Here is a 26,485-nt window from a genome sequence, read left to right on the forward strand (position 1 = left end):
GCTGTGGTCCAAAGTGGGCCGAGGCAATGGATGTCCAACCCCGGGGAGAAGGAGACCGACAGCTCACGGCCTTTTGTGTTTCCTTCCTCCCCCAGGACCCTTGTAGGATCAGAATGTGAAAGATCCGAGGTCCTGGACAAGAGAGGACCAGAGCCAGCCTGAGCAGGAGAACCCCAGCTGTCCCGGGTCGGACGGGGCTGGGAGAGAATTCCAGGCCTGGGGAAAAAGCAGTGCGTCTTAAGGAGAGAGGTTTACAGCCTGGATGGAGGAAGGAGAAAACCCCCTTTTTCTTAAGCCATAGAACGGCTCTGACCAGGGGCTTGGGCTATGTGCGCAGGAGGTGCAGGGCACATGGGGGCGGAGAGGAGGCTGTGAAGGAGAACCGCAGGGTATCCATCACAAAGCTATAAGCTGCTTTCCCAGGGAGGTGCAAACCCATCTGGGAAGCGGGGAGGGAAGGGCTTAGAAGGCAGCAAATGGTCGCTGTAGTCAACAGCAGGAACTAGCAGGGCATTTTCTGGTTTCCTCTGAGCTCTATCCACGGCCCCGCGAGGAGGGTGCCGATTCTTTGTGGTCCTGGCCCCAGTTTGTTCTGAGCTAACCTCGTCCCGGCTGGGAAGCCATCTCAAGGGGTGCACATGTGTTGCTCTCTTCTTCATCGTTTGCCCTTGAAGAGGGAATAAGGCAGCCTCTGGGCTCCTGGAGCCCCACCTTTGCATGGAGCTGCTAGAGAAGGTTCAGGAAGGAAGAGAGGCCAGTTATCTACAAAACTCTATGAACCAGGGTCAAAGCTCAGGATCTGGGGGAGGGAGGGAAGACCCGAGTCATTCTTAGGACGTCCTCAGCGGGAAGGTGGGGGCACCCCTGTTCTCCTGCTTCTGCCATCTCTTCTGCAGCCTTTTGGGTCCGATGGGGCTGACAGGTGAGTTCAGAACTCAGATGGGGATCAGCTAGGAGAGGATTCTGCACACCTGTGCTGATCTCACTCTGGTCCCGCCCCGTAACCCACTTCTGTGGAGGGGGATTGACTTTTCCTAAGTCTAAGTCACTCACAGGTCAAAGAGAAAGCCCTTGGGAGAATTCCTTTGGGTGGGAAGGATTTGAAACAGTCAGTGATGCATCCCTACCTCCAGAGGTGACCTTCAAAGTATGGACCCACTGGTACAGCACGGGCCCTGGTACCAGTGAGAACAGACGCCCAGCTGCCCATAGCGATGCCAACCTTAGACAACCCGTATGCTAGAGCGACGGGTATCAAGCCCGGCTGGCTTTGGGATTTCAGAGTTTCTCATTCTCACTCCTAACACGAGAGATGGGAGTGGACATTTGGGGAAACTCCTGGTCAGGATTTGGGCACTTTTATAAGCCTTTAGGGAGTTGCAGGAAAGATCTAACCATCCGAAGGCTCTCGACTCTCTTTAGAAGAGTCTCTCCTGCAAGGGAGCTCAAGACCTGGGAAGAAGGGAATGAATGGCTTGGGACCTGTGACTTTCTTCTCCTCTCCAGATCGCGGTCCATCCGTCCACCCAGCCCTCCTACACGCCCACCACGTCTCATCTGGAACTGACATGCAGCTCAGGTCCTGAGAGCATCTGTTTCCGAGGTACCCTGTTAAAAAAGACCAGTTACTCAGGACAAGACCTCCTGAAAAACAATCAGCTTTGTCCCCTGCCTCCAAGCAGACCTATGCTTGAAATCTTCTGAACAGTCAAGATGGACCAATTTTCTCCCCCTTCTGCTTGACCAAGACCTCAACTCGGTCCAGTTTCTATCCAAGGTTTCACCACTCTCGTCCTGAGCTCTTACTGTCCGTTCCGTCTTCGCCCCCCGTGGTGCAGCCTTTCCTTCCTCCCCCAGCATGCACCTGCCCTGATACGTGCCAGGCGGGGGAGACAGCCAGTAGGGCGTCTCTTCCTTGGATCGCCAGCCTCTATCCTCAGCTCATCTCAGGTCAATCTATAGATGGCCACCTCTGCAAATAGAGAGGTCTGTCAAAGGCGAAGGTATTTGCAGCAGATGAGGGCTTATCTCGCAGGCTGGGGCCCCCGAGAGTCGCAGAGGGTGTCAGCTCATTCTGCAAAGCCACGGACACTGAAAATATCTGTGCTCTGATACGGGTCTCTCTTGTTTCAGGTTTAGGAACGTTCCAATGGTTCAGGAATCTGAAGGCTCCAGGAGGACAACATTTATAGTCGCTTGGGGCGCCTCTTTAAATACTCTCCAAGGACAGGAGGCAAGGAGGCATGGTACGGCAAGGAGCTGCTTCAGCTGGGCTGCTCTGTTTCACGGGATTATCGCTCCTCTCCTACTGTAGGGGGGTCAGAGGGGGCAACCTCCGGAGGTCACGATGCCCGATTCCGCTGCGCCCAGGCACCAGCGCATGTGGCAGAGGACGCCCGAGAAGGAAGTGAGAGTATCAGATGAGAACTTGGGTGAGTTTCCTGGACGTTGCTGGAAAGGAATTAGCATCTGTAGTCCAAAGCCTCTCTACTTCCTTCGTGGCCTATTTTGTACCCCCTCACCCCTCGCCAAAGAGGTTGCCATTATTAGGATCCCTGTCATCTGAGGTTAAAATAAGACCTGGTTCAAGGTGAGGAAAAATTATGGGCAGGCAGCCTGGCCCCAGCTTGTTCTCGAGCTACGCGCAGCACTGACTTCCAGGCAGAAAGGCTCTCTCTAGAACACTCAGTCTCTCCCGCTGCTTCGAGCAGGTTTTCCCCCGCTGCCAGAGACGCTGCTCTACCCTTTCCTCCAAGAGGGGGATCCCTTCTCCCCCAGCCTCCCTGACAATGTGTCCCAGTGTCCCCAGAGCCCTCACACGCAGGATGCCCTCAGTACCTGCCCACTCCTTCTGCTCAGCAGCTAAATCTTACTGCCTGTCACCCTGCCCTCCCTGCACTTAGAGGACAGCTGCTGCCCCCACCTCCACGCAACCCGCGCAGTCAGTGGCCTCTGAATGGAAAGGTGATTGGAAAGAGGCAGAATGGGAGCACGCGTCAATCCTGCTGGGTTGACAGGTGACATTCCTGCAGGCAGATTCCTGAAGCAATGACCCCGGGAGGAAGGAGCCTGCTGTTCCGAGATGCCTTGGTTCTGACGATATATACCAAGATGTACAGATACGCATCAGCACACACACACGCTTCCTCCCTGCCTTCTCCTGTGTCCAAGGTCCCACCCCCCAAGTGTCTCTGGACCGTCTTTCCTCAGATGAGGTCAGAGCATGGGATCCATTGCCATTCTAGGATGCCGGCTGCAACCCCTCGCTTGGGTGGGTCACGTGTCATGGGGTCCGGTGGCCAAGGGAACCGACTCAGGTCCCCCCAGGCATAAAAGGAGCCCGAATAGGGTGGCACAGGGGGAGGGGGGAATTGTTCACTTGTGCAAAATTCCAACAGAAAAGACATTGCTTTCCACCTGTGAGCCTTCCTTCAGGGTCCTTATATCCTGGGGAGGAAGTGAGTGACAGTCATGATCGGGGACACCTTGCTGCCCCGCTTCACCCGCCCGTATTTGCTCAGCGCGATGTAGGTGCCTCGGTACAGGTCTGACTCGTAGGCGTTGTAATTGTTGGGCAGGAGGGTCTCTCTGAATTTGCACTCCTCTTGGAAGCTGGGCTGTGAGAGAAATGGACAAACGGCAGAGCATCAGTGATACGTGAGGCCCAGCAGGCACGTCTGCGGTGGGTCCCTCGCTTTCCCATGTCAGACAGCCTCCAGGAGCCCTGGGCCATCCTGGGTGAGCAGAAACATGGAAGCTGAGAACAGGGGAGCCTTAGCTCTCATGGTCGCCCCCTCCCCTCCCCTCCTTCACGATGAGGAAGCCCAGGCCCGGGGATGGGGGTGGACAGCCTGTGTCACAAGGGGGCTGGGGGTTCTCCTGACTGCCAGTCCCGGACACTTTCTCCCAAGAACAGGGATGATGGTTTATTCAGAGAAAGGACCAGGGAAGGATAAAAGAAGCTGTTTTCTCAAGTCCACTGCGAGAGGACCTAGTGCGGCAGGATAGAGAGCTGGGGTTTGCCTGGTGGCTCTAGCTGTGTGACCTTGGGGCAGGCGCCTCCCCTCCCAGCCTGATTCCCTTTTCTGCAAACCATATGGTTGCGGAGCGTTTGCGGGGGCGGGGGCGGCGAGTGGAGGGCGAGATGCATGGCTTCCTAAGTCCTTCCCAGCGCATCTGTTTAATATGGTCACTGTCTCTCCACTTGTGTTCCCTCACCCTGTCTCTCCCAGTTTAAGGGCCAAGTTTGCTGCCCCTTAAAGGGGCCCATTCTCGGTTTTGACTTTGAGCCCAGAATGGGGGGCACTGGCCTCAGTTTTTAACACCACACGAACTGGAGCAAACTCTCCACACAACTTGAATCTTGCTTCTTCACTGAACAACATGCCCAGTGCCTCCTGGGCGTCCACAGGTCGCCAGGGAAGGGCAGGGACAGAGATGGCGAGGAGCAGCAACTTTTATGGGGGAAAGAACCTGGTTCCCTCTGTGACCAGCAGTGCCAAGGACACATCAACAAGTTCAGCCCCAGTAAATCACCCAAGTCTTCCTTTATTCCTAGAAAAGAGAGCCACTTCCTCCCAAGCCCACCCGGGTCACTGCCCCGGACTGGAGGGGTTTCTGGGCTTCCGATGGGGGTCGCTCCCTGGGAGCCAGGAAGCCTGGGATCTAGTCATTAAAGAAATGTAGAATGAAACCGAAACAGAGCTGAGCATAACACCCGACTCCTTCCTGCCGACTGAGGCCATCGGCTATAAAAAACCCACTCAGTGGCTAAGCGGCTGTGCTAGGGGTATCGCCTGACCTTCTTAAAAGGAATTATACTATGAGCACCTGGCCTTGTCAGCCGTAGGGTGGACGAGAGCCTCTTCCTGTTATGAACGGAGGAGGATGAGCCAGCTCCTCGGGGCTCCGAGTGGACCAGTCCGGCAGCACGGAAAACAGTGCACCATCCCAGGGGACTCCCGGCTCCCTGAGACAAGGACTGTGTCCTGTTGAGCACGTGATGCTGAATGAATGATGGTCTAATTGGAATGGCACAGCCACCCACGGATGCCCCTGCAGGGGTGGCTTCTCTCTGATGCAGCGAGAGCTGGCAAGGGACAGGCGGCGTTGTTTAGGAGACACGTCGGGTAGTACCAGTCGCTGGTCCCTTCTGCCCCAGCTGAATGAACGCACCCCCCCTTTCCCGCTCACGCCCCTGGGTTACTGTATACAGAGCACCTTTCTGTGATGTTAATTTGCTTGAGATGACCCTGCGAGCTTCCACCAGCCACATCAACTGGCTTCTGAAGACCATGCCAGGAAGCTCTGTTTTCACAAATTTTCATCTCCCTTGTTATGGGTGCTCAAAAACACTTGTAGAATGAAGAAAGGAATGTCCCAAAGTAGGAAAAAAAAAAACTCATCAAAATAGGCAAAGAGCATGTGACGATTCACCTCTTACACAGCTGTGTGAACTTGGCAAATGATTTTACCTCCGAAGCCTCAGCTTCCTCATCTGTAAAATGGGAACAGTGAGAATAATTCCGTCCTAGCCCTGGAGGGAGCATTCATTGAAATAATGCATGGAGAGTCCTTGGTATAATGCCTGGCACACAGTAAAATAAAAAATAATTTGTATTGCCATAGTGATGCTTCTCCAATTGATTCATGAGTTAGTTTAAATTAAAAGCACTAAAAGACTTTGTCTTACCCAGAATCATCATTCCTGTAAAACTTGCTGTGGGTTGCAGGACAATTTACCTTCTAAGTCCTGCATTTATTGCCTGAGTGGCAGTAGGAGGTGAGCCTGGGGGAGGAGGGCACAGAGCTGACTGGGCTCCGGCCCCGCACCCCTGGGGCCTCTCTGGACATGGGGGGTCGGGGCAGCCACAGGACCTAAGGCTGTCGATGGGCAAAACTCTGGAGAAACAGCACAAGGGAAAAATAAAGTTGGGATCAATGGTAAAAGTTGAGTAGAAGTAATGATACATGCATTAATAGTCTGGTGTGGATCATCTAACAAAATGCAGTCCAGAAGTAAATCCAAACAGGAACATAAAATAAAGGTGGATCTGAAATGAACATAACATACAAGTGGCATTTCCAATCACTGGCGAAACGTGGTGTTGGAAGAACTGGATGCTATCTTTAATAATCATCATAATAATAGTAATAATAATAAAGTTTGATGTATGATTTTATTCCTAACACTAAAATAAATTCCAAAAGGAAGAAAGATTTAAATGTTAAAAAGAGAACCTTAAGGGGAGTTCCCTGGTGGCTGAGTGGTTATGATTCCAAGCTTTCATTGCCGAGGCCGGGGTTCAATCTCTGGTGGGGAGACTGAGACACCGCAAGACGCGTGGGCACAGCAATAAGTAAGTAAGTAAGTAAATAAATAAGGGAGAGAAAGAGAAGAGAACCTTAAAATAAGTCAGAAAGGTCTTTCTAAGTAGGACACAAAAAACCAGAAGGCATTTTAAAAACGAAGATGAATAAATTAGACTTCTGCTTGGAATAGACTAATCACGTTAAACAAAATAAAAATATAAATAGCAAACCGGATTTAAAATATTTACAATGCATTATATTTTGTAATATATTTTGCAATAGACTGAATTTTGCTACTATATCCAGAACCCCGAACTCACTGAAAAATGGACGTTTATGAACAGACAGTTCACAGAAAAGGAAATACAAATAGCATTTAAACATAAGAACATGTGCCTAACAGAGAAACATCAACCATAACTGTGTGATCACATTTTTAATTGTCAGGTTGCAAAAAGAACACTGTTTGACAATGGGCTTTCATTGATGAGGGCAAGGGGACTAGGAATTCTCATTTGTTGTCTGTTGGTGCGTATATTGTTATAACCGCTATAGAGAGAAATTTTACAATATTTATTAGAATAAAATAATAACTACAGCTTTGGATAGTAATTCCACTTCTAGGAATTTATCTTACTGGTTCACTCCCACTCAGGTACAAAAGTCACGTACGGCGGCATCATTTGTAATAGTGAGAGACCAAAAATAACCTAAGTGTCTACCAGGAGGGCAGTGGTTAGCTCGGTGATGGGAGAGCCACCCAATGGAATACTCTCGGCCATAAGAAATAGAACCTCCTTGCGCACGGATTTGAAACGGTCTCCAAGGCATGTTGTTCAGTGAAGAAGCAAGATTCAAATTGTGTGGCTAGTCTGCCCCAGTTCGTGTGGTTTTAAAAACTGAGGCCAGTGTGAGAACATGCACAGGGACATTGGGACTTCCTGGGATGGCAGGTACACAGGGCCTGGCAACAGTGGCTGCTCTGGGGAGGGTCTGGGTGGCTGCAAGACAACAGTGAGAGGGAGACTTCATTTCCGTGGTATATTCTTCTGCACGTTTTCCCCTTTAAACCACGTCCATGTATTACCTCGTCATGTTAGTAGATTATTGAAAATGGGAAGGGAATTCAGGATAGAAGATGGGCCAGAAAATGGAGTGAGAGAACCTTTGCATCAGAGACTGGTCCGTTCTCTCCCCCGGGTCCTGTCCTTCCCCCTGTCCATCCCCTGCTTCTCTCCCCTCTGTTCTAACTGTTTATGACCCTGGAGAGCACCCTGCCCACCAGTTTCCAGGAGACTTCGTTTCTGATCTGGATGGTGGTCAAGGGAGAGGTTTCGCGTGTGGTTTGCAAACTCTAGAGAGGAATGCAGATCTTGGGGCGAAGGACCTGGGGGGAGTGGGGGTGGGGGAGGGGGAGGAATTGAGCGATTGGGACCAGAAACTCAGGGCATTTGCCCCGATCCTCTGATCTAGAATGGGTGCGGTTGAAGAATCCAGCCTTTGCTAAGGTCTGAGTCTCCTAAAACACATTTGTTTAAATGTGCGAGACAGTGGTTGCAAGTACACTGTGCTTTGCTCTCTGATCGTCAGATTTTGATTATTCAACCCCCAACCCCACATTTTCAAAAAGTTTCTGACCTCTGTGTCTTTCCCCTAGCCTACCTCACGCCCCTAGCCTTCCCCCGAATTCTGTGTCCATCTGAAGTGAGAAAGGAGAAATGGGTGAGGTTTGCTATGGAAGCCTCTCTACCTCGCCCTTGCCCGTTCCTCCCCGCACCCCTCTCCACCCCATCCTTGGTGTTCAGCTGGCCACGCGGCTGGGGGCGAGGCCAAGACCATGGCCCTGAACTGCTCCCTGCAGCCCGATGCTCCACTGCCCACACGGATGCTCGAGCTGGCATCAGGACCAGCCCCTCGATTCATCTCTCCATTTGTGCCCCTGCGCTGAGTCTCATGGCTCAGGAACGTTGGCTCCTGAGCTCTGCTGAGAAAAGCCAAGCGAACGACATGTTAATAAAAGCAGCTACCGTATATTATGACTTGAACAAATGAAAAGAATTCCCCCAGATCACATTGCCTGGGCCTGCCGGGTCCCCAGCCCCAGCATGACAATGTCTTCAATTCCACATAGGTCTAATCAGACTTATGAGGACCCAAACTCAAAGCATTTAGCTCTCACAGTGGAGAAGGGCGTTTTGCAGGGGGGTACATACAGGGGTGTCTCTCGGCGTGAGTTACCTCTGGCGGAAATGCCCCTTAGAGTCTGCGGTGGACCAGACATCCATCCCATCTTGTCTTTGGTCAGTAGGTCACCCGGACTAATGAAAGTGTCTTTTTATCTTTAAAGTTCTTCCTTCTAGGCCTGCCCTGGGCCACTTGCCCCCGTTACTCCTGGCTGCGTGTGTGCATGGGAGCTGCGGAGGGGTGTGGATGGATAAGGAGGCGGGTGGTGAGAAAAAATCAGAAAACTCCTTGTCCTAAGACCCTTTCCTCCTGCAGTCCCTGACTGCTACTTTTTTGGTCCTTAGCTGAAATGGAGAAATAACATCTCCCGGCTCTGAAGACATCTGTCTGTTCCAATCCCCGTTCCTAACACACAATCGCACGGGCAATTTAAAAGTGTCTGAAGATGTCTCCACCAGGCCTATCATGGCTCCTCATTCCTGTATCGCTCTGGGTAGCAGGCGGGCTGCAGACAAAGCTGTTTGTGAGACCGTCTGCAGGGTCCCCCGGGCCCCTCGCTGTAGCACCAGCCCCTCCCTGCTCAGGGGTCCCATCTCCCGGCCCTTCCACATAGTCTAACACCAGGGACCCTTTGCCTCATCCCCTCAGGAACGCGTTCTCCTCTAGGGGAGGGGTGCAGCTAACTGAGCGAGGGAAAGACTTGGTCCTCCTCTCCCCAGTTGTAACGTCCTAGGTAATGGTCAACGGCCTCTGTGGATGAAACAAACGCTGTGCTTTGCCAGTTGTCATAGTACTATTGATGAAAAGGATGGAGACACAGTTATAATTAGTAAAACCAAAATCGCTCAGAAGCATAACTGATTCTAAAGCACAGGGATTCTCACAGAACCACTGCCAGGTGGAGATCTTTGATTTTTATCTTTTAAATTTTAAAAAGATCAAGGAGACTGGAACTCACTGATTCCTGCCTCGGTCCACATCAGAGAGAGCAGAGAGAGGTCTGGTCTCAGAGAGGGTCACAGACTTTGCCCGAAGTAAGACAGTAGCTGGAGGGTGGGCGGGCAGGAGCTGGAACCCGGCTCCCAGTCTGCACACCAGGTGCGCTTCTGCTGCCGGCCTACGGGCATCACCTGCTAAACCTGGAAGCAGGTTGGCACACAGCCCTGATTCACCTGAGACCCCGGAGACCCACGGTCACATCTGCAAAGTGAGGATAAAGGCCAGATGCACCTCCCAGGGGTGCTGGGGGATAGTGTGCTCAGAAAGCATCCCCGGGGCGTCTGATGGACAGGAGGTGCTCAATACAGGGGAGCTACTTACACTGTCGAAACACGGCCACAGGCTCTGCACCCCTCTTTCCAAGGGATGAGACCTGCGGGAGGCACCTAGGTGGGTTTCCCTGGCTCTTATTTTCCTACCTTGCCCCTGCTCCCCCCTCCTTCCCCCCCAGCATGGTTCCCGTCCCCCCAGGAGAAACCCCACTGAGGGGCCATAGCAGCTGAGCCACAGGGAGGGGAGGCAGCTCTTGGGGCTTAAAGGGAAATAGTGTGAATGAAATCATCACCCAGTGGGAGTTTTCCCAGCTCTTTGGATCAGGGGGCATTGGATTTTAGACTGTGATAATGGCCCCTGGGGGGCGTAGCAGGGAATGGATAGGTGGTTCAGAAGCACCTGGTGCCCGGGCTCGGGGCGCCAGGGAGGGCAATCTCCGCCTCCAGGAAGGTGCCTTTGGGCCAGATGCTCCCGGGTGTGTGTGTGGGGGGGGGGGGAGATTGGGGTGTAGACCGTGGGCGGGGCTTCTCCTACGGAAGCCCCCGTTTTCCGGGACTCCTCTCCTTTAGTGAGCCCTGCGGACCCCCTTTGAAGTCATCTGCCCAGGAGTGAGGGGTCAGGGGTCACCGACATCAGGGGTCAGCCCACACTTCAGAGTTGCCCCCTTCCTCGTGCTCCTGGAACGTTCTATCCACCTGCAGCACTCTCGCTGTGAGGCGCCCTGTTCCCAGCCCCCTGGCTTCTCCTGCGGGGACCCCAGGTGTCCAGTGGGACGTGGAGGCATCGACCTTCCCTTTGCACCCTCTCCCCGGCTCACAGTTCAACTTCTTTCGGGATAAGGAGAAAAAATACTAAATAGCTTGTTAATGAAGGTGGCAGAGATAAGGGTTGATGTAATTTGTGCTTCCTTCCAAAAGATTCACCTTGCGCAGAACCCCAGAGCCAACAGCCTCCGTTCCTGGCTCTGCGACGAGTGGGATTCCAGGCACTACGCCGGCTGCAGGGAAGGGGCTCTTTGGGGCGACCCGCCGCACAGAGCGGGCACTTACTCCACCAGGGCCTCCTTGGTTCCAGCTGCTTCGTCCTCTCCATCACATACGCAGAGAGCGGTGAAAGGGGCGTCTGAGAATCCCAATCTCATGGCTGTTTCATCTCCCAGCAGCCCTCAGCGCTAGTGTAACCCTGGGGCAGGGAGGATTCCTTGCCCTCGGAAAGCCAGGTAGCCTGGTGGTCCCTAGCCTGCCTGCACCTCAGAAATACCTGGGAAACTTAAAAAATAAAAACAAACCGATTTGCAGGTCCCCATTCCAGCCCTACTGACTAAGCATCTCTGAGGAAGGCCCCCAGAGATCTGGACATTTAACAAGTTACCAAGGTGATGTGGATGAAAATGGTCCTCCCACAAGACCCACCTCTAGGAAAGAGGGGTGCAGAGCCTATGGCAGTGTTCAGACAATATAAATGACTCCCTTGTATTGAGCACCTCCTGTTTGTCAGGCGCCCTGGGGATGTTTTCTGAGCACACTATCCCCCAGCACCCCCAGAGGTGCATCTGACCTTTATCCTCACTTTGCAGATGGGACCCTGGCTCTCCCAGGTCTCAGGTGAATCGGGGCTGTGTGCAAACCTGTCTCCGGGCTCGGCAGGTGACGCCTGCAGGCCAGAAGGAGGAGAGCACTTGGCGGTACAGACCAGGACCCTAGTTCCAGCTCCAGCCTGCCTCCCCTCCAGCACTTGTCTCCAGAGGCCCACTGATTCGAATGCACGTCTTGTCTCCACGTAAACGAGCCCAAATGGAGAGGTGTTAGCACTGCAGATCACAGGCCGAGGCCACCCGAGCACCCCGTTTGGGTATTTCACAGCCCTGGTCTGTTGGGACAGCCTCCCTGGACCCCAGCACCGATCCCAGACGCCCCTGTTCACATTCGGATCCTGTCTGTCCCCACGCAAAGGTAGAACAGCCCTCCAAACCCTCCCCATAAATGGCCACTCTGCTGTTTCTTGACCACGGCTCGGAGGTCTTCCTTTCTAACCTTATTTCTGCCGAAAGAACACCCAGTTTCTTTGCCTTCGTAGGGACGCTTTCCCAGCCCATATTTTGCAATATGCCAAATTATGGGCTGAGAGACCCAGGAACGAGGGGGTCAGAGAGGTCAGAGATTTCGGTAAATATGGAAGTTGGTGAGGTTAACCAAAGTGCTAGCATTGTCACCCCCCACCCCGCCCCGCCAGGGATGACCTGTGATGGGAGAAGGCAGGGGGTGGGATCTGGGGCCAGCCAAGAGAGTCTTATATCCCCTAGGGGAGGATGCTTCTCCAGCTCTTGGGATCAGAGACCAGAGGACTTAAAACCTTAAAGTAAAATGTCCACGCACTGATGAAGGCGAGGAAAAGAGCTTCGTGTCTTCTCCTCCTGCTGTGCTCCAGGCTGGGGGCCTCGGAGGGTGAGCCGTGGGAACAGCGTGCCCAGGCTGAAAGACAGGCCTGCTTCTCTGGGCCTCTCCTGCTCAGGACCTGACCGTAAGCCTGGACAAACAGCTTGATGCCAGAACGTGGGTTTCCCTCGGACCCAGAAGCCCTCTGAGCTACGGTTTCTGTCTTAAATGACCTCAGCACATCTAAGCCTGCACCAAGGCAGGGTCAAGGTGAGTCAGGGGTGGTGGGTGGGATCAGGGAAGACGTGGTCCAGCGCACAGGCTGACTCACCGTGCAGCTAAGAAGGTATAAGCCCTTCACTCGCACCAGCTCCTTCCACAGCAACCCCCCGACCCATTCTAGATAAATATTCACGCCCCTCTTCAAGATTTTGCATTATTTTCTTCAATTGCGTAATCTTCAGGCCTCGTACAGCCTGAAGCTTCCCCTGGCCTGATGAACTCACCGTGGTGTATAATCTTCCTTTACTGTTCATGGCAACGAAGAGGGCACTTTTCACCCCAAAGAGACTCACCACGCCTCGCTCCACTGTGGAAATCTCCAGCAGGCCTGACAAAGAAATGGGAGCTGCATTACCCCAGGCTTGTGCAAATCAGAGCAGGACGCCAACCTAAAGGTGACCCTCCAAGGGCATCTAGGCCCGTCCCCCTGCTTCTAGAAAGTCAGACCCTCCATCACCTCCACCCTTGATCTCACTGTAGGAGATCGGCTGCCAGGCTCGGCCAGTCCTGCTACAAATCCAGCTCTGCAGGGGCAAGTTCTGACGTCAGAGTTAGAGTTCGCAGTGGCCACTTAGGCATCTACTTAAAGTCAGCTTTGAATCTGGGCTTAATCACACCACATCCCTGACGTGGGTAAAGGAAGTGAATTCTGATTAGCTTTGTTAACAATGTATACGCCTCACGTTTCAACAAATAGCCCATCTAATCTTGCAAACAAAAAAAATCTTGCAAACACTGGATCCTGCAGCCCTACCCCCTCCTGGGGAGAGCCCATCTAGGCAGCAACCCATCAACTTGTAGGACAGAGGGGGCGAGTTGAAATAAAAAAAGGATGTGCTTCAGCTGGAAATTTTGCAAACAACTTGCCTTTCCTCTCAAAGAGAAGAGCTAAATAAAAAGCAGCGTGTGTCTAATTTGGTCCCAGCATCCTCACCGGTTCTCCCAACCCTTGTTTCATGGCTCCCCCAGGTTGGGGGTTCCCTGTGGTCCTACAAGGCCCTGGCTGGGCCCGTAATGCTGAAGGAATTAGTGCCTCAGGGGCTCTGTGGGGTGATGGCAGAAGACACCAGGATGCTCGGACCTCAGCACACTTAAGCCTGCACCGAGGCAGGGTCAAAGCGAGTCAGGGGCGGTGGCTAAGCTTATGGGCATCCATAAGAATAACGCTTCCCCCTTCATAACAGGACTCCAGGCGCCAGGGCGAGGCCCCTCCATCCTTTATCCCTGCTTGAGCCCCAGCCCCCAGCTTCCCAACCGGTTGCCACCGGCACTCACTGTAGGGGTTCTCCTCGTGGGTGCCGCTGATCCGGCCGTCGGGGGGCACCTGGAGGTGGAAGCCGATGCCCACGTTGCAGTAGAGCCTCCGCTGCCGCTTGATGCCCACCAAATAGCCGCTTTCCCAGTTCACGCCAGCGACCTCTCCAGCCAGCCCAGCCCGAGACCTGGACAGCAGGGTGCCCCAGCCCCTCGAAGCCAGCAGCGTGCTGTTGGCGCGGGAGCCCGCGGGGGAGGGCACCACCATGCCCACGAGGACGCCGAGGAAGACGAGAGCCCGTAGCGTGCCCTGCAGACGTCCTGCTCCCCGGGACATAGTGATGAGCTGCCTCTGTCCCAGGGCCATCCACCTTGCCTCTCAGGCACGTGGTCGGAATTAATGGCCCTAAAAATACCGCCCTTCTTGTTTTCCTCCCCTCCGCATGGCGGCAGGGGCTTATTTTTGGAAGGCAGTTGAAGGCTGCTGACATGAAACGAAAGTCTGCTCTGGGCACTCGGGTCTGGAGCAGAGGGACCCGGGCTGAGCCGCGGCCGGTACGGACCATGGCTTGGGGACGCGGTCTAGCTGGCCCGCTCACTCCGACCCGAGTTGGTTCTGCTCGATTTGACCTATCTTTATAGTTCAGCAGCCTGGCCCGCCCCGCCGCCCTTCATCACCCTGACGTCAGCTGGCCTGGCTCACTCATCCAGGGCTGTAACACTAACCTGCTGCTGGGCCTGGCGGCCTCCCCAGACCCCCGGCACCCAGGGATGCTGGGAGCCACTGTCATTCCAACTATGAAGCAGGAATGAAGTGAGCAGCGAGCATCCCTGAGGGGAGGGAGGAGTTGGCCAGGGGCCCCGGGGAAGAGGGAGGCCAGAGGCCACCCAAGACCCAAATTGGGCAGAAGCTCTTGGCCTGGCAGCGCTGGCTTCCTCATTTAGAGGGCAAAGGGTAAAGACAGGGATGGGGCAGTCTTGGTGGCAGGCAATGACCGGGGCACACGCATTACCCTATTCATGGAAAGAGCTCATGGTTGAGGGCCACAGAGCCTGGGGGGATGCTGAAAGGCTGAACCCCTTTAGCAAGAGAGGACAGAGATGGGGGTGCGGTATGCAAGGGTCCTGAGGATCGTGCAGGGAGGCGAGGCTAGGGTCGGTCTTGCGCTCTCCGTCCCGGGCATGGAATTCACCCAGCCAACAGGGTGGGAGTTGCATCTGGCCCTTGCCGTGGCCACTGGCCATTTTCCTGTCTGAGCTCACCCTTGGCATCTGACTGACGTCATTCATTCCCATTTTACAGATGAGGAAGCTGAGGTGGGGAGAGCTTAAGTGACTGAGCTTAGGTGCTGGGTAACCATAGCTAGTAAGTGGCAAAGCCAGAACGTGTAAAGTCGGCCTGAGTCCAAAGCCTGTGCTTTGAACCTCTGCGTGATGGTCTGATGTAGAAGTTCGATTTGCAGGGAGTCCACTGAGCTCATTACATGCCAAGGGTCCTCACGGCATTATTTCAATAGCACAGGCTGCTTCGCCCAGCACCCGTGCTGGAGGCTGTGGGCAGCCTGGGGAAGCTCCTAGGAGGAGGCACACTGCTCAGGGCCTGCCCTGAGACCCCACTCCCTCCCCTCTGATTCCAAGCTCCTGCCCTGGCCTGGGTCCCGGCCTCCAGTCTGTGGAGTCTACCTGCCTTCTGCCCCTCTGCCTGGTCCATTGGACTGATGTCTTGCTTAGGATTTCCACCAAGCCTTGCATGTCCGTTTTGCCCAGATCCCTTGAAGCCCAGGGGATTTCTCTCATTACCTTCAGCTGCTAAAATGTGGGGAGTTGGGGAGGGAATATACGAACCTCTGCTTAGCATAGCCCTCACCATTGGGCCCCTAGCTTCCCTACCACCTTTCCCCTCCCTGTCACCTGCATTACCTCACACCCAGCTTTATCATCACCAGCACCATCTTTCCCACAACAAGGAAAGACTGGCACCCTATGGGCATAGGTAGGCCTTCGTTAGAAAACTAGTAAAAAAAAAAAAACATAATTAATAAGAAAGCATCTCTCTGCAAAGTAGGAGGGTCTTGAATAATCCAAAGGCAAAACTGTCAAAAAAAGAACCGTCATATTGGATTTCCAGCTAGATTTCATACTTTTACATTCTCTTGCATGCAAGAGCAGCGGAGACACTCCCTTACCCGTGTTCACTTTGGGATCTTGTGTTCATGATGCTGGTGTTCTGACTTAAGGAAGAGGCAGCCTGGCAGCCTGTTGGATGGTAAGAAGTTAGTCTGAAATGAACACTTGCCTTGAATGATTGGAGAGGTGCTCATCAGCAGGGGGTCAGAATCTCTGCGGATTTCTTCTTGGAACTCACCCACTGTGGGACCACTTTGGAGGAGAGATTAAACCATGACAAGGTCCGTGTCAAATATCAACAAAAATAGTGACTCTCTTTAGATTCATTTAGATTCTTCAGGCAGAGATCGTGGTTGGCATCTTATAAAACAAAGGGCTTCAGAATGGGGGACGCCTGGCTCTGAATCCCAACTCCATCACTTGTTAGCTGTGTGACCTTGGAAAAATTTTGAACCTCTCTGAGCCTCGTTTGTTCATCTGCAAAATGAGACCATTACTACATAGGGTTATTATGTATTAGCAACAATACATGCAAAGGGCCAATGCAGAGCACAATACAGTCTTTTCTCAGAAACACATTGAAAATCACTCACCCAGTTAAAGGAGGACAAGCCCAAAGTGAGAAGGACCATCTCTCATCTCAAGGATGGGAGAGACACGTGGCCTTCCAGTTCCTAAATGCTGGCCAGCCAAGCATATGCTATGATGGCTGCCAACATATGCAGAAGCAGGCAGTTCGGATTCCTAAAATATTCTGAAAACCAGTAATAGCCTTGGTATTGTCCCCTGTTAAATATAAAACTTAAGTAATTCATTCTATTAAAAAACCTGGGTCTTATTTTTATCAGGTGATGTGATGAGGCCCTGTTCTAAATGTGCCTCCTGGGTCTGTCTCCATAGCAACTCCTCTGTGCTCATATATCCATAGATTTTTCCTGAAGACTAATTAAGTTGACAACTGCTAGGGCTTCTTGGTTTACCAGATTTGCACCTGACCCTTCTCCCGGGGCTTAGGGACCCCTATGGATGTGAAGTGATAGAGAAAAGAGTAACAGGTGGAGGAGGCCTCTCTGTGGACCCCTCTTTCAAATAGCTGTCCAGCAGCCTTTGGGGCTGTCAATCACTCTCTCTGGATGAGCTGAGAGTCGGTGGAGGTGAGCGGGGAAAAATGCTAATGTCCGTCTCCTTCCACAACAGGTCCTTGTCCCCAGGTGGGGTACCACGCGGTAGACATTGGTCAAGTTTGACCTGCCCAGTCGAACGGCTTCTGTCACAACCAGGCAGGATGCCTTCTACGCCTCCTGGTTCTTTCATAAAGAACTTCAAACACCTCAGGAGTGACCATAGGGAAAGCACAGAAACTTGTGAAAAGTACTGCTTATTTGTACTTTTTACATTTAATTTAGAAAAAGTAACATTTACCTTTTTCTTTCTTTCTTTTTTATTTTATTATTATTTTTTGGCCGCACCACACGGCATGCAGGATCTTAGTTCCCCAACTAGGGATCGAACCCGTGCCCCCTGCAGTGGAAGTGTAGAGTCTTAACCACTGGACCGCCAGGGAAGTCCCAACATTTGCCTTTTTGGAATTACAGAAAGTAATTCGGAAATTACAGAAAATTATCAGGTAGACAATAAAATAGCTGTGTTTAGCGTCTTCCTGTCTTTTACCTTGGTCTTTCAGAGCTACCTGGGCAATGGGGCTGCCGCCTCACTGGCTCTCTCCCTCTCTCTTGCTCAGACAACCATGCACCCACACCTGGTGTTCAGAGGTAGCGTTTGCTCAGGGGTCTTGATGGGTCTGAGATGGCCACGGGCAGAGGGGAGAGACTAGGAAGAACCCTGTCCAAAGCTGACATCTAGGGCCCGTGACACTTGCTACAAGTGGGAAGATTCAAGAGAAAACATTTCCAGAACAAAGGTCCCCAGGTTGGACTTCTGTGGGAGGGGTCAGGTCTTACCTTGCTAGCTGGTCCCTACTTTTCACTTTCCTAATGGAACTCAGCTCTCCCCAGGTCTCACCCGCGTAAGTGGGACCCCATTAGAAGTCTAACCCAAGTTTCCCTAGTTCTGACCTCTACCAGCTTAGGTGGAGCTTCCCCCCACTATAAGTGGCCCCCAATTATTTCTAGAAGTCCAGAGCACGCCTCATGCATGTGGGTGAGCACTGTCTGGGACCACCACAGGGCATCTGCCAGGACCCCCATCCACCAGCCTTCCACCTCCTGCTGGGCCGCTGATGGGTATTTCTTTTCCTTCCAAAGCTGAGGACCCCAAGCCCTCAGGGAACCAGTGCTGCTTTATGTTCTGTTTCAAAACCAGGATGAGTATCTCTGTCCCTTCCTATAGTGATGCTTGTTAGAGGAATGTCTCACCAGAGCTACTTGTGCCCTGGGGATTTCCTCTTTGGGATTTTATATTCAGACTCCTTGCCTGCAGAGGACCAATCTTCGTTATGGGTCAAGCCCATAGGATGGGATCCCTTTTGCTCCAGGATGGGTTCTTTCTCAGGGGGCCCCTCAAAACTCAGGCAAATAGACTTCTGCTGGGGCTAGCCCACCGTGGTCTAGATGCATACGTTCAGACCAGAGACCTTGCTCCTCTCCCAGCCGTCCTCTGCTGGGGAGGGGTGAGGCTGGATGCTCAGCTTTGGGGCCTGGTTGTCCAAGGATTTGCAGAGTCTGCTGGGAGGGGCCCTGTCATCCTCTCCACCCCAGAAATCACCACCGTGGGTTTAAGTGCTCCCTGATCGACCCCCTTCAGTCTGAAACCCATCCTACTGTGTCTCCCAGTCTCCCTCTCTCTCTCTTTCTTCTCTCTGGGTCTCACCCGCTCTCTCTCCCCCCACCCTCTCCCCTCTCCCCCTGACTATTCCCCAGCCTCATATACAAGCCTAGAGCGTGAGCCAACTGCCAAGGAGGCAGCACCTCAGGGTGGGTTGACCACCAGGGCCAAACACCTCAGCTGAACTTGCAAAGGGGCAGAGGAGTCAGATAACTTTCTGGAACCTGGGAACATAAGGGATCTTGGCTTGGCTCAGAGTTTTGAGGTTTCTCAGATTTGCTTTTCATGATCATCCTCGAATAATACCTGCTGCGGGCTGAGGCAGGAGCGCACCCTGCCAGCCACCGTACAGAGTTATGTAAAAGACTCAGCCCTCGGTGGCAGGCTCCCCAGTGCGGCAGGACAGGCCCTGCACGTCCTGACCTCTCTTGCTCCATCCCCTGCCTCTCCCTCTTTGGGAAATTTTGCTGGAATGGCCAGTGGCTCTTGGGCACGCTTTGTGCTGCTTCTGCTTCCGTGTCTTTGCTCAAGCTGTCCTCTCTTTGCCTGGCAAATTGCTTCCCATCTTTAAAGACTCAGCTGAAATGTCACCTCAGGAAGCAATCCCTGACAACTTTCCACCTGTCCCTAAGCTGGACTTGGTACCTCTGTCTCCCCTCCCTCCCCCCTTCATTAATGTTTTGCATGTTTCTCTATCACTACCTTTACCGGCTTATACCATAATAATCTGATTAGGTAATCGTTCTGATAGTGAAGTCTTGGAGGCAGCAATAGAGCCTTATTCGTCTCTGTATGTTCAGAACCGAGCACAGTACCTGCCACATAATAAGGTTCATGAAATATTTGAATAAATGGTATTGAATTAAAGGCTTTGAATCTGTGGATTTCACTAGATGAGTAATTCTCAAACAAGTTCCAAGCCCTCTGTGGAGGTATGATCAGAATTTTGGTGGTGCATATTCATTTGAAAAACCACTTCTGATATTACGATTTGCCTTCCGTCATAAAAAAAAAACAGTTACACTGGTGACGTCGGCTTCCACTGTGATGGAGAAACTTGTACTGGCCTTGTGCTCCCATAAGCGAAAGTTGGAAAAATAGATGAAACAAATGTTTAGATACTGGTGACAGGCAGCCCAGGACCGTGACCCCTGAAAGGAAGGAAACAAATGAGATGGACCCTAGGGTCACCTTTTCTTTCTGCGTGGAGGCACCTTCTGGGTCACAGAGCAGGAAAGAACCTAAGCAGAGCCTACAGGCCCCTGAGTTGAGGATACAGAGACCAGAGTGTGGGGAGGATGAGGCAGGCAGAATTTGCAGGATCACGTACCAAAGAAGAGACAGTGTGTAGAGAAAGAGCTCCAAAAATCGGTATGCATCCTCCCTTAAGTCTACTGCTGGATACTAAGCCACACAAGTATAGGGTGAAACTCCATGAAACCAGGAAAAGCCCTGCCAGACAGCTGTAAGTGGAATGATTTCCAGCACTCACACTGGGCTGTGTGTGTTCAGACCAGTCAGAGTGGAGAGCACTAGATTTTCTCAGTAGAGAGCACAGAAGAGCCACACCTTAGCAGTGGAGGTAAATGGGATCTGGGGTAAGACTCTGGACTCTCCCCAACATTTTCAAGACTTCTACTCGAGCCAAGAGGCAATAACAGGATTTACCCTCCTGATCCAAACAACTAAAAAACTGGAACAGATTAGTCAAACAACACTTTTCCAGATATTAGACATCAGGCGAGAAAAAACAGTGATTCCTGAGAAATTAGAAGTTGGCAAGGTGAATCCTACACTTGCCCCACTTACTATCTTAAGAGAGTTTTCAGGCATGGCACAGGGAGGAGAAACCTAGGTGGAGCCTGGCAGACACCGTGAATTGAGGAGGGGAAGCTGACTGAGGGGACCAAGGCAAAGAGAGTTTTCTGGGCAGAATTCCAGAGAAGAGAGAATGCATGGAGAACTCAGAGACATGCAGAGGACAGCCCCCTTGAGGGATCAGCAGAGTTCTGATTAGTGCACGTATAAGCCACCCAAGGCTGGGGAAAGACTCCCCCCAAAGAATTAGACAGCACAGTAGCTGGAGTTCACATAGGACTGGAGACAGCTCCTGTTCCCACCAGACAGAGGGAACTATACAATAATTCACAGGACATTGGTTTGAGTACTCACAAGGGTCTCACCTTAATAGTGGGAGATGGTTATCCTCAGACCAAATGCTGCTCTAATACCGAACAAATATTAAAAGAAAAATCCCAAAGGATCAATCTGTTTCCAAGTAACTTAAATTCACTCCCAGAAAAACTCAAGAATATTCATAAAAATACAAGACTATCCGGACCCCAACAGGACAAAGTTCAAATGTCTGGCGTACAATAAAAAATTACCAGTCATACAAAGAAGCAGGACAGTATGAGAGTCATAATAAGGAGAAAAAATTTTAAAGTAGAAACTAACACAGAACTGACACAGATGCTAGCATTATCAGATAAGCACACTGAAATAGCTATTATAATTCTATTTTATAATAGTTATTATAATTCCAAATGCTAAAGGAAAAAATAAACAATGTTAAGTAGAGACACAGACGATATAAAAAAGACCCAGACTGGACTTCTAGAGATGAAAACCACAATGCCTAAGATGAAAACTGCACTGGATGGGATCAATGACAGATTAGACATTGCAGAAGAAAAGGTTAGTCAAATCAAAGCCATAATAATAGAAACTATGCAAAATGAATCATAGAGAGAAAAGATAATTTTTAAACGGTACAGAACATCATTCAGGCACCCTAATATATGTGGAGTTGGAGCCTCTGATGAACGGGAAGGGACAAAAAATATTTGAGGAAACAATGGCTGAGATTTTTCTGAATGTGAGGGAAACTATAAAGTCCCAGTTTCAAGATGCTCAATAAACCCCAAGCACAAGAAATATAAAGAAAACTATAAGGCAATCGTAATCAAATTACTGAAAACCAGTGACAAACCGAAAATCTTAAAAGCAGCCAAAGAAAAAACACATATTATATACAGGAAACAAAGGGAAGGATGACAGCAGTTTCCCCCCCCCCATAGGAAATATGACAAATGAGAAGACAGTGGACCAACATCTTTAAAATACTGAAAACACTGTCAATCTAGAACTCTATAGTCAGCAAAACATATTTTTTTAAAAAAAGGAAAAATAACATCATTTTCAGCTAACAAAAGCTGAAAGAACTTATAACTAGCAGACCCACACTGCAAGAAATGTTAAAGGAAGTCCTTCTGGGAGAAGAAAAATGGTACTAGGTGAAAGTATGGGTCTACATAAAGGAATGAAGAGCGCCAGAATGGTAAATATGTTGGCAAAAACACAAGATTTTTAAATTTGTTATTTAAATCTCTTTAAAAGATAGTTGATGGATTATTGTTATTATTTGTGTTTAATCCATCAACTATCTTTATCTTTGAGTTTATAATATATGTAGAATGTACATTGCATAAAATGTATGGCAACTATAGTAGAAAGTCCAGGAGGAGAGAAATGCAATAAGGTTCTTATGCTGTATGTGACGTAGGATAATATCACTTGAAGGTAGGGTGTAAGTCAAAAATGTACCCTATACACCCTAAAAAAAAATAACAAAGAGTTACAGCTAATATGCTAACAAATGAGTTAAAATGGAATCCTAAAAAAAAAAAAAAAAGGAATCCTAAAAAATACTCAGTTAACTCAAAAGAAGGCAGAAGAAAAAAATGAAACAGCAAAGAAAACAATTGGCAATATGTTAGATTTAAACCTAACTGTATCAATAATCACATTAAATGCAAAAAGTTTAAGTATGTCAATTAGTAGGTAGAGATTGTCACATTGGATAAAAAAAGCATGATTCAAAAGGATGCTGCCTAGGAAAAACCCACTATAAATATACAAATACATTAAAAATAAATCAAAATAAAGCTGGAATGTCTATGTTAATGTCAGTCATAGTAGATTTCATGTCAAAAAATAGCATAAAAAATAAAGAAGATCATTTCATAATGGAAAAAAGGCAATTAATTAAGAGGACGTAAGAGCCATAAATTATTAGGCACCTGACATTAGAATTTCAGGAAACATGAAGCAAAAACTGATTTAACTACAGTGAGAAATAGACAAACCCACAATTACATGCAAATATTTCAATACTGTCTTGCAACAATTCACAGAACAAGGGGACTGAGAATAAGTAAGGATGGAGAAGACGTGAACAGCCCCATCAACCAACCTGACCTAGCTGACATTTATAAAACTCTCCATCCCAAAACAGCAGAATACTGTTATTTTCAAGGGCACATGGTACATTTATCAAGATAGATTAGGGTATGGGCCAGAAAACAAGTGATAGTAGGATCCAAGTCATATAAAGTATGTCCTCTGACAACAATGAAATTAGAAATCAGTAACAGAAAATATCTGGAAAATCCCCAAATGTTTTAAAAACAAAATAACACAATTCTAAACAATCCATGGGTAAAAGAAGAAATCTAAAGGGAAATTTAAAAGTGTTTTGAACTGAATGAAAATGGTAATACAACTTGCCAAAATGTGTGGCATTCCATTAAAATAGTATTTAGAGGAAAATTTATAGCACTAAGTGCCTACATTAGAAAAGAAGAAAGATCTCAAATCAATGACCTCAGCTTTTGAGTTCTCAGAACAAGCAAGGATAAATTGGAACTTCCTCAGCTTGATAAAGGGTATCTATGAAAACCTGTGCTAACCTTACACTTAATGGTGAAAGACTGAATGCTTTCACCCTAATATCAGGAACAAGGCAAACATGTTTTCTCTCTCACTTCCATTCAATATTGCCGTTGGAGGGGCTTCCCTGGTGGCGCAGTGGTTGAGAGTCCGCCTGCCGATGCAGGGGACACGGGTTCGTGCCCCAGTCCGGGAAGATCCCACATGCCGCGGAGCGGCTGGGCCCGTGAGCCATGGCCGCTGAGCCTGTGCGTCCGGAGCCTGTGCTCCGCAACGGGAGAGGCCACAACAGCGAGAGGCCCGCGTACTGCAAAAAAAAAAAAAAAAAAAAAAAAATTGCCGTTGGAGGTTCTAACCAGTGCAACCTGGCAAGAAAAAGTAAAAGGTGCTGAGATTGAAAAGGAGCTACTAAAACCGTATTTGCCGATGACATTATATCATTATGTTGTAGGTAGAAAATCTAAAGAAGTTAAAAAAACCCACACAAAACAGCATTAAAACTAATAAGCGAGTTCCATAAGTTTATGTATTAAAATCAATTGTATTTCTATGTACTAACAATGAACAGCCTGCAAATGAAACTAAGAAAATAATTCCATTCACAACAACACCACCAAAAAGAATACAGTACTGAGGAATAAATTTAACAAATGACATTCAAGACTTGTACACTGAAAAGACAAAATACTGCTGGAAGAAATTAAAGAGCTAAATAAATGGGTAGACATTCCACGACCACGGATCGTAACACTCAGTGTTATTAAAATGGCAATTCTTCCCTAAGTGATAGATTCAGTGTAATCGCTATAAAATTTCAACTGTTTTTTTTTCAGAAATGGACAATGTAATTTTAAAATTTATATTAAAATGCAAAAACCCCTACTAGCCAAAGGAAAACCTTTCTGAGACAGAACAAAATGGGAGAACTTCTTGATTTTAAAACTTACCATCTTGATTGCAAGATTCGATTTCTAGTAAGTTTTTTTTAAATAAATCTTTTTCATAAGGATAGAAACATAGATCAATAGAACAGAACTGAGAGTCCAGAAATAAACTTGTACATTTGTGGTCAGTTGATTTTAGACACAGTGGCCAAGGAAATTCAGTGGCTGGGGTGGGTCGGGGTGGGGGGAGTGGGTAATCTTTTCAACAATGGTTCTGAGACAGTTGGATGTCCATATGTAAGAACATGAATTCTTCTAGAACAACATCACATCATACGCAAAATTAACTTTAAAAATCTGATAAATTTGACTTCTTCAAAATTAAATGTGTTTGTGCTTCATTTTACTTTCATTAAGAAAGTAAAAGAAACAGATGTAAACTATTATATATAGGATGGATAACCAACAAGGTCCTACTGTATAAAAAAAAAAAAAGTAAAAGGAGCCTCAGACTTGGAAAAACATTTGCAAATCATATATCTGATAAAGAACTTATATCCAGAATATATAAAGCCCTCTTACAACCAATTACAAGAAGATAAATAACCCAATTAAAAATAGGTGAGAGATTTTAGTAGATATTACCAAAGAATATATATGAATAGCCAAAAAGCAAATGAAAAGATGCTCAAGATCATTAGTTGTCAGAGAAATGCAATTTAAAACTACAAGATAATCCTTCACACCCTCCAGGATGACTTTACCAAACAAAACAAAACAGATAATAGCAAGAGTTTGTGAGAGTCTGGTAAAACATGGAACCCTCAACACTGTTGGTGGGAATGTAAAATGATGCAGCCTTGAATAACAAGTTTGGCAGATCCTCAAAAAGTTAAACATAAAGTGAAATTAAAATATATGTCCACAGAAAGACTTGTATATGAGTGCTCGTAGCAGTAGCATTCACAGTTATCCCAAAGTGGAAACCTTCAAATGTCTATCAACTGGTGAAGGCAGAAACAAAACATGAATACCATTTGGCAATAAACTGTTACAAAGTACCAAAACATGCTACAAAATAAAAGAACCTTGAAAATACTATCCTAAATGAAAGAAGCCAGAAAAAAAAAATCACATATTATATGACTCTATTTACCTGAGATGTCCCTAAAAGGCAAATCTATAAACACAGAAGAAGACTAGTGGTTGCCTGGGGTTGGGGGTTGGAAAGGGGAATTATAGCAAATGTACATGAGGGATCTTTTAGGGATGATGGAAACATGCTAAAATTGAATTGTGGTGTTGGTTGTACAACTCTATAAAGTACTTAAACTCTGGATTTTACCCTTACAATGAATAACTTTTATGGTATGCAAATTATACCTCAATAAACCTGTTAAAAAGAAAAGAGGGCTTCTCGCAGAAGCTGATGAATTGCCTCTAAAACTTATAAGACATGTAAAAGTCCTAGAATAGCTGAATTGTTTTTTTGAAAGAGAACAACAAAGTTGGAAAACTTACACCAGCTGATTTCAAGACTTCTTTAAAGCTACAGAAATCAAGAGGGTGTGGTATTGGCTTGAGACAGATACATGATCAATGGAACTGAATACAGCCCAGAAATAGATTCACACATGTAAAAAAAACTGATTTCCTCAGAGATGCCAAGGTCATTCAACAAATGGTGCCAGAACAATCCACAAACGTGGTAGGCCGAATAATATTCCCCCACCCCCAAAGATGCCCATGTTCTAATCCCCGGAACCTGAGTATATGTTACTTTACATGGCAAAAGAGATAGTGCATATGTGATTAAATTAAAGACCTTAATATTATTGATATTATTGTTTATTTCACTGTTATGATAAATAACCTGACTGAATGAAAGATTTGGGGAGGTGGGAAGATTATCCAAGATTATCCAGGTGGGCCCGATGTAATTACGAGGGTCCGTAAACATAGAAGAGAGAGGCAGAAAAAGAGTCAGAGGATGATGTGATTACAGAAAAAAGATACAGAGCAATGCAACATCACTGGATTTGAAGATGAAGAGAATAGGCCATGAACCAAGCAATGTGGGTGGCTCCTAGGAGCCAGAAAGGCAAGAAAATAGATTGTCCTTCATCTCCTCCAGAAAAGAGCGCAGGTCTGCGGACGTCTTGACCTTAGCCCAGTGAGACCTGTGTTGGACTTCTAAACTAGAGAACTGTGATAGAGTAAGTCTGTGTTGTTTTGAGTTACTAAATATATCGTAATTTGTTATTGCAGCTACTTTGATCC

At 48.7% G+C, this 26,485-nt stretch overlaps 1 protein-coding gene across 1 annotated transcript; it reads right to left on the bottom strand.

Moving 5' to 3' along the window:
* Window positions 1-3,440: 3,440 nt before the first annotated feature.
* Window positions 3,441-14,046, bottom strand: FGF6 (fibroblast growth factor 6; the record flags this gene model as incomplete). The annotated part of the gene is made up of 3 exons (XM_082849889.1): window positions 3,441-3,617; window positions 12,650-12,753; window positions 13,701-14,046. 3 exons carry the CDS (start codon window positions 14,044-14,046, stop codon window positions 3,441-3,443), a joined length of 627 nt encoding a protein of 208 aa, XP_082706015.1.
* Between the last annotated feature and the right edge of the window lie 12,439 nt (window positions 14,047-26,485).

This window comes from Leucopleurus acutus (assembly GCF_964270905.1).
Source record: "Leucopleurus acutus genome assembly, chromosome: 11".
NCBI classification, from domain to species: Eukaryota; Metazoa; Chordata; class Mammalia; order Artiodactyla; family Delphinidae; genus Leucopleurus; species Leucopleurus acutus.